This window comes from Parus major, chromosome 3, assembly GCF_001522545.3.
Source record: "Parus major isolate Abel chromosome 3, Parus_major1.1, whole genome shotgun sequence".
In the NCBI taxonomy this organism is placed as follows: Eukaryota; Metazoa; Chordata; class Aves; order Passeriformes; family Paridae; genus Parus; species Parus major.
Genome location: NC_031770.1, coordinates 3,966,662 through 3,980,083, shown reverse-complemented (window position 1 = coordinate 3,980,083; position 13,422 = coordinate 3,966,662). Strand labels below are relative to the sequence as shown.

The window sequence follows — 13,422 nt, the reverse complement described above, 5'->3', positions numbered from 1 at the left end:
GAAGGGCTGTCTGATCATTTACCCTATCTAGAAAAATCTAGGAACCCAACTGATCTCTAGGAGAACGTCCTACTACTCATCTGTGAAAGTTTGTTCTGTTTCTTTTACTTTAAGTCCTAAACAAAGTCTTGAATGCAACACTCTCAAGTCTCCAACCTAGAGAGTGAGGTTAAGGTTAAGGATTTAAAGGTACATTACAAAACCAGCTCTGCAGAAATTTATTGATGTGCTGAGCTTGACACCTGCATATTTCCTCTTCAAAATCAGTATGGAACTGATGATTCTGTGGCTAACACTAAGCAGTTACAGAAATGTTTACAGGAGTGGGTCTTAGTAAGTTAGCAATGATACATTTGCCTCCCAGTATATTTTACTAAAGATGCAATTCCTTGTCAAGCACCAGGAGGTTTGCCTGTGCAAGGAACGCGGCACCACGCCATGAGCCAGCTCCTGCTCATGCATAGACAAGTGCTGTAGCCGACTTTTTGGCAACAAAATTAGCATCAATGTGTTCTCGTGCCTTACAGGAGAAGTGAAGCAGTCACCACTCTGTAAAGAGGCTCCCTGTCTCGTTACACATGAAGGAGCTGTGAGACTTCAGCTTTGCAACACCAGAGCTGAGGGTCTGGTTAGAAGTGCTGTGGGTTCTTTACCAGTTTCACAGGGTTGGGCTCACACTTTTCATGCTCATCATTAAATTTTCAGCACTTATCAGCTTTATCAAGCTGGGGTTTTACAGTGCAGTAACACAGCTCTGACCTGCCTGCACAACCACACATCACAAACACCAAACCCTTGCTGAACCTCCACTGCAGCACTGACATCCTTGCCAAAGCAACAGCCACAAACTCATCCAGCACCAGGAAAGCTGGCAAGAAGCAAACGGCAAACCAAACTCCTGTACATGTGATGTTTCATCCCTAAAAACATCAGCCACTGAAACAGCACCAGTATTTTGAAAAAGCACCTGGAGTTTGTCCCCTCAGCCAACCCAGAGGCTGCTATGTATTATCAGCATGACCAACATCAGCTAATCTCAAAATTAAGCAGAGCCCAGCTGCAGTGTGGTGGATTGTTTTCTGACAGCTGTTAAAAAAACCTGCTGGTACAAAGAAATACATCAGTTTTATCTCACCACAGAACCTTACAGCACAAGAGATTCTTAAGCTCACAAGAAAAAAAAGGAAGCAGCTGACAGGTAATTAGTTTTTCTCTCCTATCCTCTGTGCCCTCTGCTTTTTGTGATGAAAAGCAGTAAAGGATTGTTCTACAAGAGGACCTGTAAGACATCATCAAGTTAGCCTTTCTGATCAATCCATCTAGTTAGTACCATTGCTGCAACCCAGATGATTCTGGTATAAAAAGGAGAAGTTTGGAGAGGGCCAGGAGAAAAAAGAGGGGTTCATTAACAAAACATCAGGAGGCCCAAATCAGAGATTCCCACAGCTGCCTTAGAGAGGTCCCTACAGGGCCCATTACACACATGGCTTCAGGAAGTGTAGCCTCAGCTCACCAGATCCAGAACTGGACCCACAACAGAGCTTGAGGGGATGACCAAGAGCCCATTTAAGCTCCTTTCCTGCTCTCCTATTTCAGCACAACTTTCACAACAACAGCCCCAGGCTCTGCCTGCCACACCAGGTGTGGAACATGCAATAGGCACGACCAGCATCAGCTTTAATGCTCTGTTTGCCTACTGCAAATCACACTTTGCCCCTTACATGAGGATTTAAATAACAGTAAGATGATGCAAACACAAATTGTTCTTGTGATGACTGCTCAAGTGAACCATTTTTTCTTACAGACTGGACTTCTCAGAAAGAAATATCAGAATTCTATGATTTATTATCTGAAATAGACTTAAACATTTGGGGGGGCGAGGGGGGAAGGTTTCAAACACAAAACCCTGGAAAAGGAATCTGCCAAACAACAAAACCATCAGCTGAGGTTAGAGAGGAGGCTGCATATGACAACAGCTTGCTGAATGTAGGGCAAAAATTGCAGATTAATTTCACTGTAACACTCCACAGAAGTGAGCTCTCATCTGAGGTGAGGAAGTATGCAAGGCTTTTCCAACTGTTAAAGACAAGGGCCGGTACAAATTAGGCAAGAGTTCCTCTTTAGCATAGATAATCACAAAAAAAAAGGATGACATTTTAGTTTTTATTATTTTATATTTGGCCAGGACTTTTAAAGGAAGGACTTTTAAAGGAAACATCAAACATTCACTTTTCTGTAGGTCTAGAAAGGATTCAGTCTTCCCCCACCCCCACCTCCCATCGGATTTCTATTGGCCCTTATATTCACGCTGCAAATTAGTTGGGAATAGCAGTATTTATACTAGATCAGCAACGTCTGGTTCTTATCCAAATGTTCCACCTAAAGAGGATGCCAGTTCTCATGGATTGGACAGCCCACCCTGCAGCATTCCTGAGAATTGTACAATATAATCTTGAAAGTCAGCAGAGTGGATTATCCACTTTTTTCTGGACTTGAACTTGTGACCTTAACAGTAGCACAGCAGAAAGCAAATGTGCTATGCACTTTGCCATAGTAACCTTCCATGTATTCTTTTCAACTTAAATACACACAATTGAAACAGCTACAATTTTGGAAAATTATGTACAAACCCTATATTTTTTTCTTTTTTGATTACATATAAATACAAATTAGCTATTCTTCTAAAAAGTGGTTATAATAGTAAATAAATACAAAATAAGAATCTGACCATTATACTTCATGTGCTGGGGTTAAACCCATATAAAATGTACAACTAAAATACATTTAAAATCTTTAAAGGAATATTTCTCTGATTAAAATATTTGTTTTCCCAACTTTTTCGTAGACATAAATATATTTTCAAAATAGTTGTGTTTTTTTTTTTTCTTTCCATTTCATTACATAAATAAAGTCTTCATTGGGAAATATTAAAGTGTCAGCTATTTTTTTTTTTTTTTTTGCATTTGTCTAATATATTTGCTGTGTTAGCGGCACCCACAACCCTCCACAACCATATCTTGATAGTTCTTTAATACAACTTTTTCATTTTCATCAAGGTAGAGCATGGAAATAGCACTCAGTTCTGTCGGCACACAGCAAGCCTTGGGGATTTTGGAATTCACTGAATTGACCAAAGTCTGAACAATGGCATGGTTTGTTGAGTTTAGATGATCTGCCAGTGGAAAAGGACATTCCCCATGGCAGTAAAAGGCACTATACCCCGGTGGGGCAACAATCCAGTCATTCCACCCCACATCATTGAAGTCCACATATAACGGATGCCTTTTGCAACTGTATTTGTGGCGTTTACGCTGTTTGTGTTTCGCTTGACGCTTTTCTCTTTTATGGAGCGGGTGTCCCTTGCCATCATGCCCAAACGTCACTAACAATGGCCTGAGCTGAGACCAGCTATCTTCATCCTGATGTAAAGACCTGCTAATCCTAACGTGCCTCTTGGAGGCACTGTTCTCTTTGTCCAAGTGAACCACCTCTACCACAAACCCATGATTAGGTTGTCCATGTGCAATCCACCTCAAAACAGCTGGCGTTACATCAAAACTTTCCCATTTACTTGCATTATGATGCACCAACCTGGTGTCCAAAAGTCTTGTGACAGGGTCCTTAGAGGTGGCTGTGGCTGGCTTTATAATTTCATAAATATTAATACGGTGATGGTAGCTGCTGTTGTTCTCAAAGGCTCCGTGCACCTGTTTCCGAAAAATCTGGAGTTCAGCTGAGGTGATAGACTCCTCGTTAGGGATGGAAGTTAAATTAAAGAAGAAACGCCGTGCTGTTTTCCCACTCGTTTCTGGCAGCTCTTCCAAAACTTCTAATTTGATTAAACAGGGAAAATAAAAAAAAAGTAAAAAAAAGGAAAAAAGGGGAAAAATTCGGAACTTGGGCCAAAAAAATCAAACCACTTAAGACTGTCTGCTGATGGCAGCTTTCAAATGACAGCCACCACATGTGACACACAAGACCTGAAAGACTTTCTGGCAGAAAATACTGTCTCCCTTGTTAGCTTGTTTATGCAGGCATGTATAGCATGAAGTTCAAAATGCTTCATTCATTGTTACATGTTTGGATTGGATCCTGGTAGCCTTTGCCTTCCAGGTAGTTATCATTAGAAGCAAGAAATATACAGCATTAATTTGGACTTCAAGGACATGACTGAAAAACTCAAGCACTACAGCTACTGAGGAATCATTAAAACTGGTAGAGGACTTTGGGTGACTTTTGCATTTCTGTTTGGGTTTTTTCTGAGAATACATCTCAAGCACCAATCCCTTAAACTCCATTCTGAAAACCATGACTCTGCAATTTAGGTGACCTACAAATCTTAGCATATGGATTGTTGTGTTTAATTAGAACTCAGTGAACTCAGCACCCATAACGGTATTTCACGAAGCACGCCCCGGTGTTTATCCAAAAGGGCCATAAGGAGCAGCAGGAAAATTCAACTGCTGAAATAAGGGTGGATGGAAAAGAGGTAATGATACAAAGTCACCTCCAAACAAGAAGTTTTATAAAACCATCAAACCCAAACATTTAAGGAGTCACTGAACTCCAGGCCATTCCCACCTTTGAGTAATAACTGAATGGACCTTCAGGAGGAGTACAATATAGGTAGGGTTGCTAAACACATTGTTGCTACAGACATTAAGTTAAAAGTATTTGCTAAAATAAAACTCTCTCATAGTATTTAATTTTGGTGTTAAACATACTGAAGAGAAAAAAAGACCACTTCCTAAGGGGGAACCATAACTGCTGTTAGCAACTCTTAGTCGTGTAACCATTCCCCTTTGAATCCAGTACAACTTTTTGCATAAGGTAAGGCTCAGCCTTTTGGTATTTCAGGACCAGACCAGTATTTGCTAATATGCAAATATTTTGTATGGCCACAAGACAAACTTCTGCTCTCAAGAAGTCACTAGTGCAGAGAAAACTCAGTAAAAAAAATGAGTCACAGTGATTTTCTTCTAAATTTTGAAAAAATTATAATACTGATTTTTCTAACAAAATTAGCTTTTGCTGTAATCATACGACTACTTCAAACAGCAGATTTTTTACATTTGCCTAAACTTCATCAGCTTTGCCCTTTCAACTCCTCTCTCCCTCATCCCCTTGCCCGCAATCCTTGTGTTTAACATGAATGACCCACGTGCTGGCTTTCCCCCATTAACAACTGCCAGGTTTTTACTTCCCATGTAGGGAAACGTGGATGAGGAGAGGCTGGATTTCACCATCCATCTTCCTCACGAAAAGCTTTCCACTAAACAGCACATCCTCTTCTCGGAGGCCGCCTCTTTTTAGAAACTTAAAACCTAATTAATATCTTTTCTTGACACTGTTGCACTCTAAAAGCGGGGGGGAAACTGAGTTCCCATTACTTTTGCAGCGGGGCCGCTGCTTGGCAACACCGGAGAGGCTCAGGCAGGAGCAATTAGAACCTGGGGAAACGCTTCCCGGAAAAAAGCACGTGAGAGACACGCGTCCCACGGGCTGCAAGGGCCCGCTCAACTCCGCAGCCGCTGTTTTGGCTACGGGAGCCGGGAAACGCCCCCGGCTGCGAGCGAGGGTCTGGCCCGGAGAGCCTCCGGGGGCTGCAGGAGGGGAGGCCTCGCAGGTGAGAGCCGAGCGGGGCTTTGGGCACTGCGAGCCGGGGTGGGTCTGGCTGCAGCGCTCCTCCACGGCAGCCCCCGCGGAGGATGCGGAGATTGATTGTTTCATTGATCTCTCACGGGGATTAGACAAGGATTAGGGATCTCCGCAGCGGCTCGGCTCAGCCGCGCATTAGGGAGCCTTCCCTGCTTTCTAGCCTCGCAGGAGATCAGCTATCTGTGAGAACGCTAAACGCGGAATCGCGCTGGTTTAGGGAGAAAAATCAATAAACCGGGAGCGCCCCGGCGGACGGACAGCGGGGAGAAGGGAGCTGGCAGAGCAAGAGCTCCGCAGCAGAGCCCGTCGGGCAGCGCAGCCGGCCGGGAGACGCACTGCGAGAACCCCGCGGTACCGGCGGGAGGAATCCGCCCCCCGCTCCTCCTCCGGCCCTGCCCTCCCCTTCGCTCCCGCAGCCCGCGGAGCCCCGGCCCGCCCGTACCTTCGTGGTGGAAGCTGCGGACGGTGTTGGCGCGGCTCGCCGCCCGCTCCAGCGGGAAGCCCAGCGCCGCCGGCTGCCCCAGCTGCTGCCCCGCGTGCAGGCGGTAGAGGTCCAGCATGTAGGGCGGGATGACGACGTCCTTGCCGGGGCTGGGCCGCCGCTTCAGCCCGAACATGTGGAGCAGGCGCAGCTCGAACTCGCTGAGCAGGTCCTCGGGGCGCTGCGCGGCCGAGGCGGCGCGGCCCGGCTCGCTGAAGCGCCGCCGACCCACCTCCGGCATGAGCCCGGCCGCGCCGCCCAGCAGCGCCTGGCAGAGCAGCAGCGCCAGGAGCGAGCGGGTCACGGCAACCATGATCAACCTGCGCGGAGGAGGAGGCGATGGGAGCCAGTCAGCGCGGACACCGCGCCGGGGAAGGGGGGGGACGGTCCGCAGGTGGGGACCCACCCCGGCGCCGGGCCATGACCGGCGGAGCCCCCGCCGCGGACCGGCCGGCGAAGTCCCCCGAGGGGCCGCTTCAGGTGCGCGGCGGCACCGAAATCCCCGTGGCAGGAGATCAAAGGGAGCGAGGCGGGACGGGGGAGCGGAGCGGGGCGCTCCGCAACAAAGGAGCGCGGAGGTGAAGGGGAGGAGGGGACGCGGCCGGGGGCTCCGCCGGGGCCGGGGCGCAGGTGTGCGCCGGGCCGGGCCTCCCGCCGCCGCGGCCGGCAGCGCTCACCGGGAAGGGAAGGGGCGGCTGCCCTGCAGAGCCAGCTCCCCGCTGCTCTCCCGTCCCGACCCCCGGGCTTCCCCCCACACGCCCCGCAGAGCCGAGCCGCGGGGGCCCGGGGCCGGCTCCGCTTCCCCCGCGGCGGGGCAGCAGCTTCCCTCAGCGGAGGGAAAAGGAGAGCTGTTTTCCCTCGGCGGAGTGGAAGAAGGGAAAGGAGGAAAATACATATCTGCTACGTCCTTAGCCAAACCCACAGGATGACATTCTCCCCCGTGAAACTTTGGGCTGGATTATTATAATAGTAATAATAGTTATGATTAGTGTCCCGTCCCCCCTCTCTTTTCCAGAGCGCTAGCACCTCCGCCGTGGCCCACGGAGTCATCCTGCGGAGAAGGCTTTCAGCGGATCTGCGACCGCCGGAGCTATACCTGTGTGCAGCAGCAGGGGTTGTGTCTGCAGGAGGGTGTTCTGCTCTCGGGGTGTTTTTCCCGCATCACTTGGTGTTACTCCAAACTTCGCTGCTGCTCCTCTACAGCTGCCGAGCAGAAAATAGAAGTTCCCTGAAGTGCAGTCCGCCTCGGAAACATACTTTTAGCAGCTGGTTGAGGAGGCAGAAGGCAAGTCCCAGCCAGGGAAAAGCTTCTCCCTTTTAAAAGCAGCGATCGTGAAGTTGCTTCTTCTTTTTCTTCCTCCTCCTCGCGTGTGTGTGCCTGCCCGTGAATGGGTCCCTACGTGTCTACGGAGTTAAAAGGCTCCTTTTCAAAAATGTCCTTTGCATCACGCTCATCAGACAGATGGACATTTATCGAGACTCCAGCAGCAACATCAAGATGAAGCTTGACTTGTCTCCGCTCCCTTAAAAAAGAAAGGAAAAAGGAGGGAGGAGGGTAAATAAAAGAGGGAGGAAAAAAAAAAAAAAAAAAAAAAAAAAAAAAAAAGGGGGGAGCCGCCCGCCGCCGTCCCGCGTGGAGCGGCCGCGCTAGGGCACCGCGCCGGGCTCCCCGCCGGCCCCGCACCGCACCATGGCCGGGGGTGGCCGCCCGCCGCCGCCGCCGGGGCTTTTTGTTGCGCGGCGATGTCACGACCCCGGAGGCTCGGGGGCCCGCGCCAATCACAGCCGCCCTGTGGGAGCGGGCTGCGGCCCCGCACGGCTTTTAAAGGAGACGCCGCCTCCCTCCCTCGCTCCTTCCCTCCCTCCTCCCTCGCCCGCTCCCTCCCTCACCGCGGCTGCCGCCCGCGCCCGGGTCGCGGTGCCGCCGGGGAGAGGGATGGGGCGGGCGGCCGTCCCGTTAAACTGCGGTACCGGCGGCCGAGCCGATGCGGGAAGACCCCCGGCCCGCCCGGTCCCGCGTCCCGCTCCGGGGAACGGGACCGGGCCGGGTCGAACAATGACCCATTGTACAGCCCGAGCGTTCCGCCGCCGCAAATCGGATTAGCGCCGTGCCCCGGACTGCCGGGGTGGTAAGGTGCGAAGGTCACGTAAGGTACCGGGAGAATCCCGGTGCTTTAGAACTACTTAAAAAAATACATATATGTACTTATTTCTTTTTCTCCCCCCACCAGAGCGTGGAGCCCGCTGCCCGAGCCAGGGGCGAGGGCTGGAAATCTGGGGGTTTCCTCGCTCTCCTCTCCGAAAGAGAAGCGCCCGGGCTCGGGAGAAGTCTCCTCCCGCAGCGCTGCCGCGGCGCATCCGATGCGGGCTCAGCCCCGTGCGGGCGGCAGAGGGGTTGGGCTGGGTGGTTTTTTTTTAAGATGTGGCTGCCCTCCAGTGGTGGAACGGCGGCGGATCGGCCGGCCCGGAACGGCAACCCCGGCTCGAACCGTCCGCCCGCGGCCCCGCACCTGCCCCGGGGCTGAGCCGCGCTCCCCGCGGGCCGGGACCCAGCCTGCCCACGCCGGTGCTCCCGGCTGCGGCCTCCACAGCTCGTGGCATCGCCCACGGAGTAGGACAGCGGTGGCACGGGTGGAGAAGGCAGGTCCGTGCCCAGCGCGATTGAGCTCCCAGTCACAACTGTGTCCCTCGATCCCTTTCCAGACGCTGGCAGCTCTCCTGATACAACGAGTGACTCGAGAGCAGGGCTGAGTCCTTTGCCCCATCTCTTGTTTGTCCGCCTGGGCTCTGCGGTAGGGCCGGACCCTAAATTGCATAGGTATGCGATACCTAGCAATTTAGGGTCCTCATCAAAGCCAAAGCCATCGGCACACCGTCATTAGCCGGGGTCCTCGTGCCTTCCCGGCAAAGCAAGTGCTCTGGGCTCCACCTCGTCTTCCCTACATCTCTCAGGGGCTTCATTTGCAAAAGGCACAGCCAGCCTGTGACACCTTGAATTACTGCGGAGGAGGACTTAGAGCAATAACAACTGAGACAGCTCCATTACCAGCTCCTCCTTTGGGAGCGGCCTTTTCCCTCCATCTTACGATTTTCTAGTGTAGGAAGAGCACCGGTTTGAATCAGGAATTCAGCACATTCGGACTGGAATAATTCCTCCTATGGACCTCCTTCCCTTGGCCTCCCTATCATGACTCCAGCAGCTCCCGTGAAAGGTCCCTACAGGATGAGGAGCACACCAGCAAAACAAACCACCCCAGAACTGCACCAGTGTAATTAAAGAGCTGCTAAAGCTCCTTCATGCCAACAGCTCCCAACACTCGCTAACCTGATTTTCACTCGCTGCCGTGCACACGGGGAGAGGGGACACCGAGCAAGGTGAAATCCCTCAAAAGTTGAGTTATTTTTCCGTTGCATTCCAGCACAGATAATGTTTAATTTTATGACTTCCTGCAAGTCTTTAGCATGAACTGAAAGTTCGTGCAGTGTGACTTCAGGGTATGCCAATTATGTAAATAAGCACTAAAATAACAATGGCAACGTAGTTTACACATCACTGACATTAAATGAGCACTTCAACTTCTAATTGCCATTCCAGTTCAATCTTAGTGGGTCATGCCAGGAAAAAGTCATTTCTTGCCTCAACACTTACTCCCTGTGCCTGGAGCATAGGCTCTACCGTATGCCCGGCACAGCCTTATCTCCAGGAGCTTTCTATATTAGGATAATGAGCCTTAGAAGGGAGAAACATGTTTGTGGTTGCTCTAAAAGCCTGCATACACTCTGATCTGATATCAACAGGGTCTTGTAGGTTTACCCCTCTCCGATTTTAAGTTTAAATAAGCTCTCAAAGTCTTCTCTTGGCCTTATATAATACATAATAAAACACCTTGCCCTTGTACTTTATCATGTCTTAGTCTATTTTGACCTGGAATTTCTGAGGCAGCAACTCTGCCTTCCCATCCGTTTCCTAGAGGCCCCAAAATACAACACTGAAGCACCTATAACACATTCCCTGAGAGCACTGGCACCCACCCACACCAGACCCTCAGCCACGACCCCCCACCTCACCCACAGAAAATTTATCACCAAGACAGATGCAGCTCCATCGAGGCAGTACCCTGGAATAAGAAGGAAAAGGCCTTCAAAGTACCATCCCTGAAGCTTTTCTTGTCTCCTCAGCACAAGAACTGACTGAATTCTGCCTTGTGTTCAGACCTGCTCCACTGCAGCCCCAGCACACCTGAGCTCACCAGCTGAGAAACATCTTCATGATTACACAGAAAATTAGAGACAGGTGTATTTAGGTACAATGAATTAGAGGGCAAAAACGCCTGGATGTGCCCACCCCATCTCCCAGCTCCACTAACGAGCCCTTGCCCCCTTCCCACTTTTAGAGCTGGGCAGCAGCATGCTTGAGATAAAGAAACCAAAGCTCAAGCAGTGCATTTCTTGCAGCTGAAATTCCTCACAAGCTCTGTGAAAATGACTTGAGTGGTAAATCAGTCAAATATCCAGCCTCATCGAGGTGGGCTCCCACAAGGTCATTGCATTTTACAGTGACTTCAAGAGCAATCCTTCTCTTCAGCCCAAGTCCTGCCAGAGAGAGAAACCACCATTTACACTGAAAAGATCCATATTAGTAACCCTGACTGTGCATATTTGTTAATCTCCTTTGTGAAATTTCACTCCTCCCCCCAGAACTTTGCTTAGTTGACTACACTAATTAATTTCTTTTTTCTTTTTTCTTTTTGTGTTTAGCCAGTAAGTACTCAATTAGAGGCACCTGCTGCTAATGTTGCAGATCCAGGTGTTCCTTGCTAGGACCCAAACACAGCTGATAGATATTAACTTCAGGTTTTGTTGGGTTTTCTTAGTAAAAGGATGGAAAAGTATCCAAAAAAGGACAGGTTTTACAAGGAGGCGAGAGTCCTTTTTCCAGGGTAGAGAGGAAAGAAGAAAATATTTTCTTCCCTCAGATTTTTTTTCTTATAAATCCTGTGTTAAATCACATTTATACACTGCCACAATGCAGTGTCTTTTCTCCCAACGTGGTTACATTGCAACCAGCATTGCTGTGGCTGTGGGCAGAAGTCTTCAGCTGGAGGACCTAGATGAGAAAGGCTCTCTGGGGTCTGTGACCACAGCTTGCAATCCATAACAAAACAGCCTAAATTCTGGTCTAGAGAAACAAGCCTGCAGAAACACTGGCATCACTCTGTGCTCACTGATATTCAACATTTTACTACTGGCCCCAGCAGCCCCGTGTGACCGACACGGAGCATTTTTGAAAATTCCCACTTTAGACTACTGTCTCCTGGATATGATAAGTATGTGAGACATGAAATATTAATAGTAGTCAGCTTTTTTTATGGATTTTGCACATTTTAGTGAATAAACCTCTTGATAAAAGTCTGTGCTGAAGCATGAAACATATACACAGTACAGCATCAAATGTGAGCAGGGCGACGGCTGAAAATGAGTTAAGATGTGTTAGTGATGTTGAGGTTTTGCCTTCGTAATGGGTAGAGATTATCTGAAAGCTTTTCTTTTCCTGAGCTGTGCTTCCTGTTGGCATCTGTGTGAATATGATGTGTGGCCATTCTTTAAAATATTACTTAATACTGTTTTCCAAAGACATATTTGCCTTTTGGTGGTTTGTCTTTTAACATCTATCAACTGGCTCTGCTGCACAGCCTGTCTCCTGCTCTGTGAGGGATGGATTCTCACCTGAGAAGAAAAGTTACAAGAAGGTGATTTGTTTTTGAAGAGAGGAAAGGCAGCTTATTCAGAAATGTCTATTTCTTTTTTATTCACCTTTGCTGAAATCTGGCAGCTCTTCAAAGCTGTTGCTCTATTTCACAGTGAGTCTCAATTTCATTCATCAAATCTCAGCTTGCTTTCCATCAAGGTGGCAGGGAAATTTGAATTTATCAGGAAATACAATGCAGACCCAGGATTTTCTCAATTTCCAGTATGTCTCCACTGCTAATGAACAATTGCTCCCAGCTCCGTTACATCTGCAAATACAGCCTGCAGCAATCAGTTCACATTGCTCTGCAGCTTTGAAACTGCAAGACAATTCCTACAATCTGTAATAAAATTACTGAGGAAAGAGGAAAAGACAAGGCTAATATGATAACATTTTTTTAAAATGTTTTTTTTTTCCTTTGATGCTACAAAGTTCCACATTTCAAAATCCAGCATTTGACCTGTGGCTTTTATCATGAAGGGGTGAAAATGCCACAACACCTCGGTACAGCCTGGGGAGCAACCAAGCCATCACTGGACAGATTCCGAGGCACTGCCACCACCGATGCACATTTAATTCCATGCAGTAGGAATAGTCCCAAACTAGGGCAATCCAGCAGGCTGATTCAGAAGATCCCAGTTCACTTCCCAGCAATAAGAATATCATTTTACTTTCCACAGTGCCTTGGTTTTCCCACCCTGGAAGTGGGATGATCATGCTGACCCTGACTTGTAAGTTCCTGCAAGACCTTCAAGTAAAAGCACTAAGAGTTAGTCACTGCTATTGTTTGGGATAAAATACTAGGTTAATATCAATAATAATCTCAAATATCTGGGATCCCATGGCTTAATCTCGCCTCAAAGACAGCGGCAAAGTTCCTACTTGTTTCGGTGGTACAGGCTTACATGTTTAAGCAATGAAGAGACAGGGATGCCAACTCTTCTAGTCAGAAGATTTGGAGCAAAGTGGGATTTTTTAATTATATAAGTCTTGTTAGGAAGACAATGAGGTGAGGGTGTTCTCCCACAAGAAAGGGAAATGGCTGCGTCATAGATGGTCCACTTCAAGAGCTTATAATTTCATCACTGCAGAGATGACGTCAAGCAAAATGGAGGATAAAATAAAGTTACGCATATTGCCTTAAGAAGTGCATATTTTAGCAGTGAAACTGGATAATGTTTTGCAATTAAAATAAAATAAAGGCAAGCGTGACGTTCTGTTTAAGCAGATTGTCTGTATGAAGGCTTTATTGTAGCTGCAGATTTAGGGCATATGAAAAGGTTTTCTGTGCTCAGTTGCAGGATGAAAGACATTGCATCATCAGGCATTCTTGTTCTCTAACACTTCTTTGCCTTTGATAGTGAATGCTTGCAATTTTATTTTCTGCTGTAAAATCATGTTTGCTCAGGTCATTATCATTCCAATTTTAAAATATCCTCTTAAGACTAGGCAGAAGTACAGAGAGCAATAGTGAGGATTTGTGCCTGCTCCATGGCATGTGCTCAGCACAAGCCATCAGCTGCTGCACCTGCTT

General features: G+C 48.4%; 1 protein-coding gene and 1 long non-coding RNA gene across 2 annotated transcripts; one reads left to right on the top strand and one right to left on the bottom strand.

Annotated features, from left to right (window-relative positions):
- Positions 1-1,825: 1,825 nt before the first annotated feature.
- BMP2 (bone morphogenetic protein 2) lies at positions 1,826-7,759 on the bottom strand. The gene is made up of 3 exons (XM_015621305.3): positions 7,236-7,759; positions 6,101-6,459; positions 1,826-3,829 (listed from the first exon to the last, which is right to left on the bottom strand). Exons 2-3 carry the CDS (start codon positions 6,450-6,452, stop codon positions 2,985-2,987), a joined length of 1,197 nt encoding a protein of 398 aa, XP_015476791.1. The 5' UTR covers positions 6,453-6,459; positions 7,236-7,759; the 3' UTR covers positions 1,826-2,984.
- LOC117244126 lies at positions 6,350-10,066 on the top strand. Its single transcript, XR_004496626.1, has 2 exons — positions 6,350-6,619; positions 7,155-10,066. It is a non-coding gene; the product is annotated as an uncharacterized LOC117244126 (long non-coding RNA).
- The last annotated feature ends 3,356 nt before the right edge of the window (positions 10,067-13,422 follow it).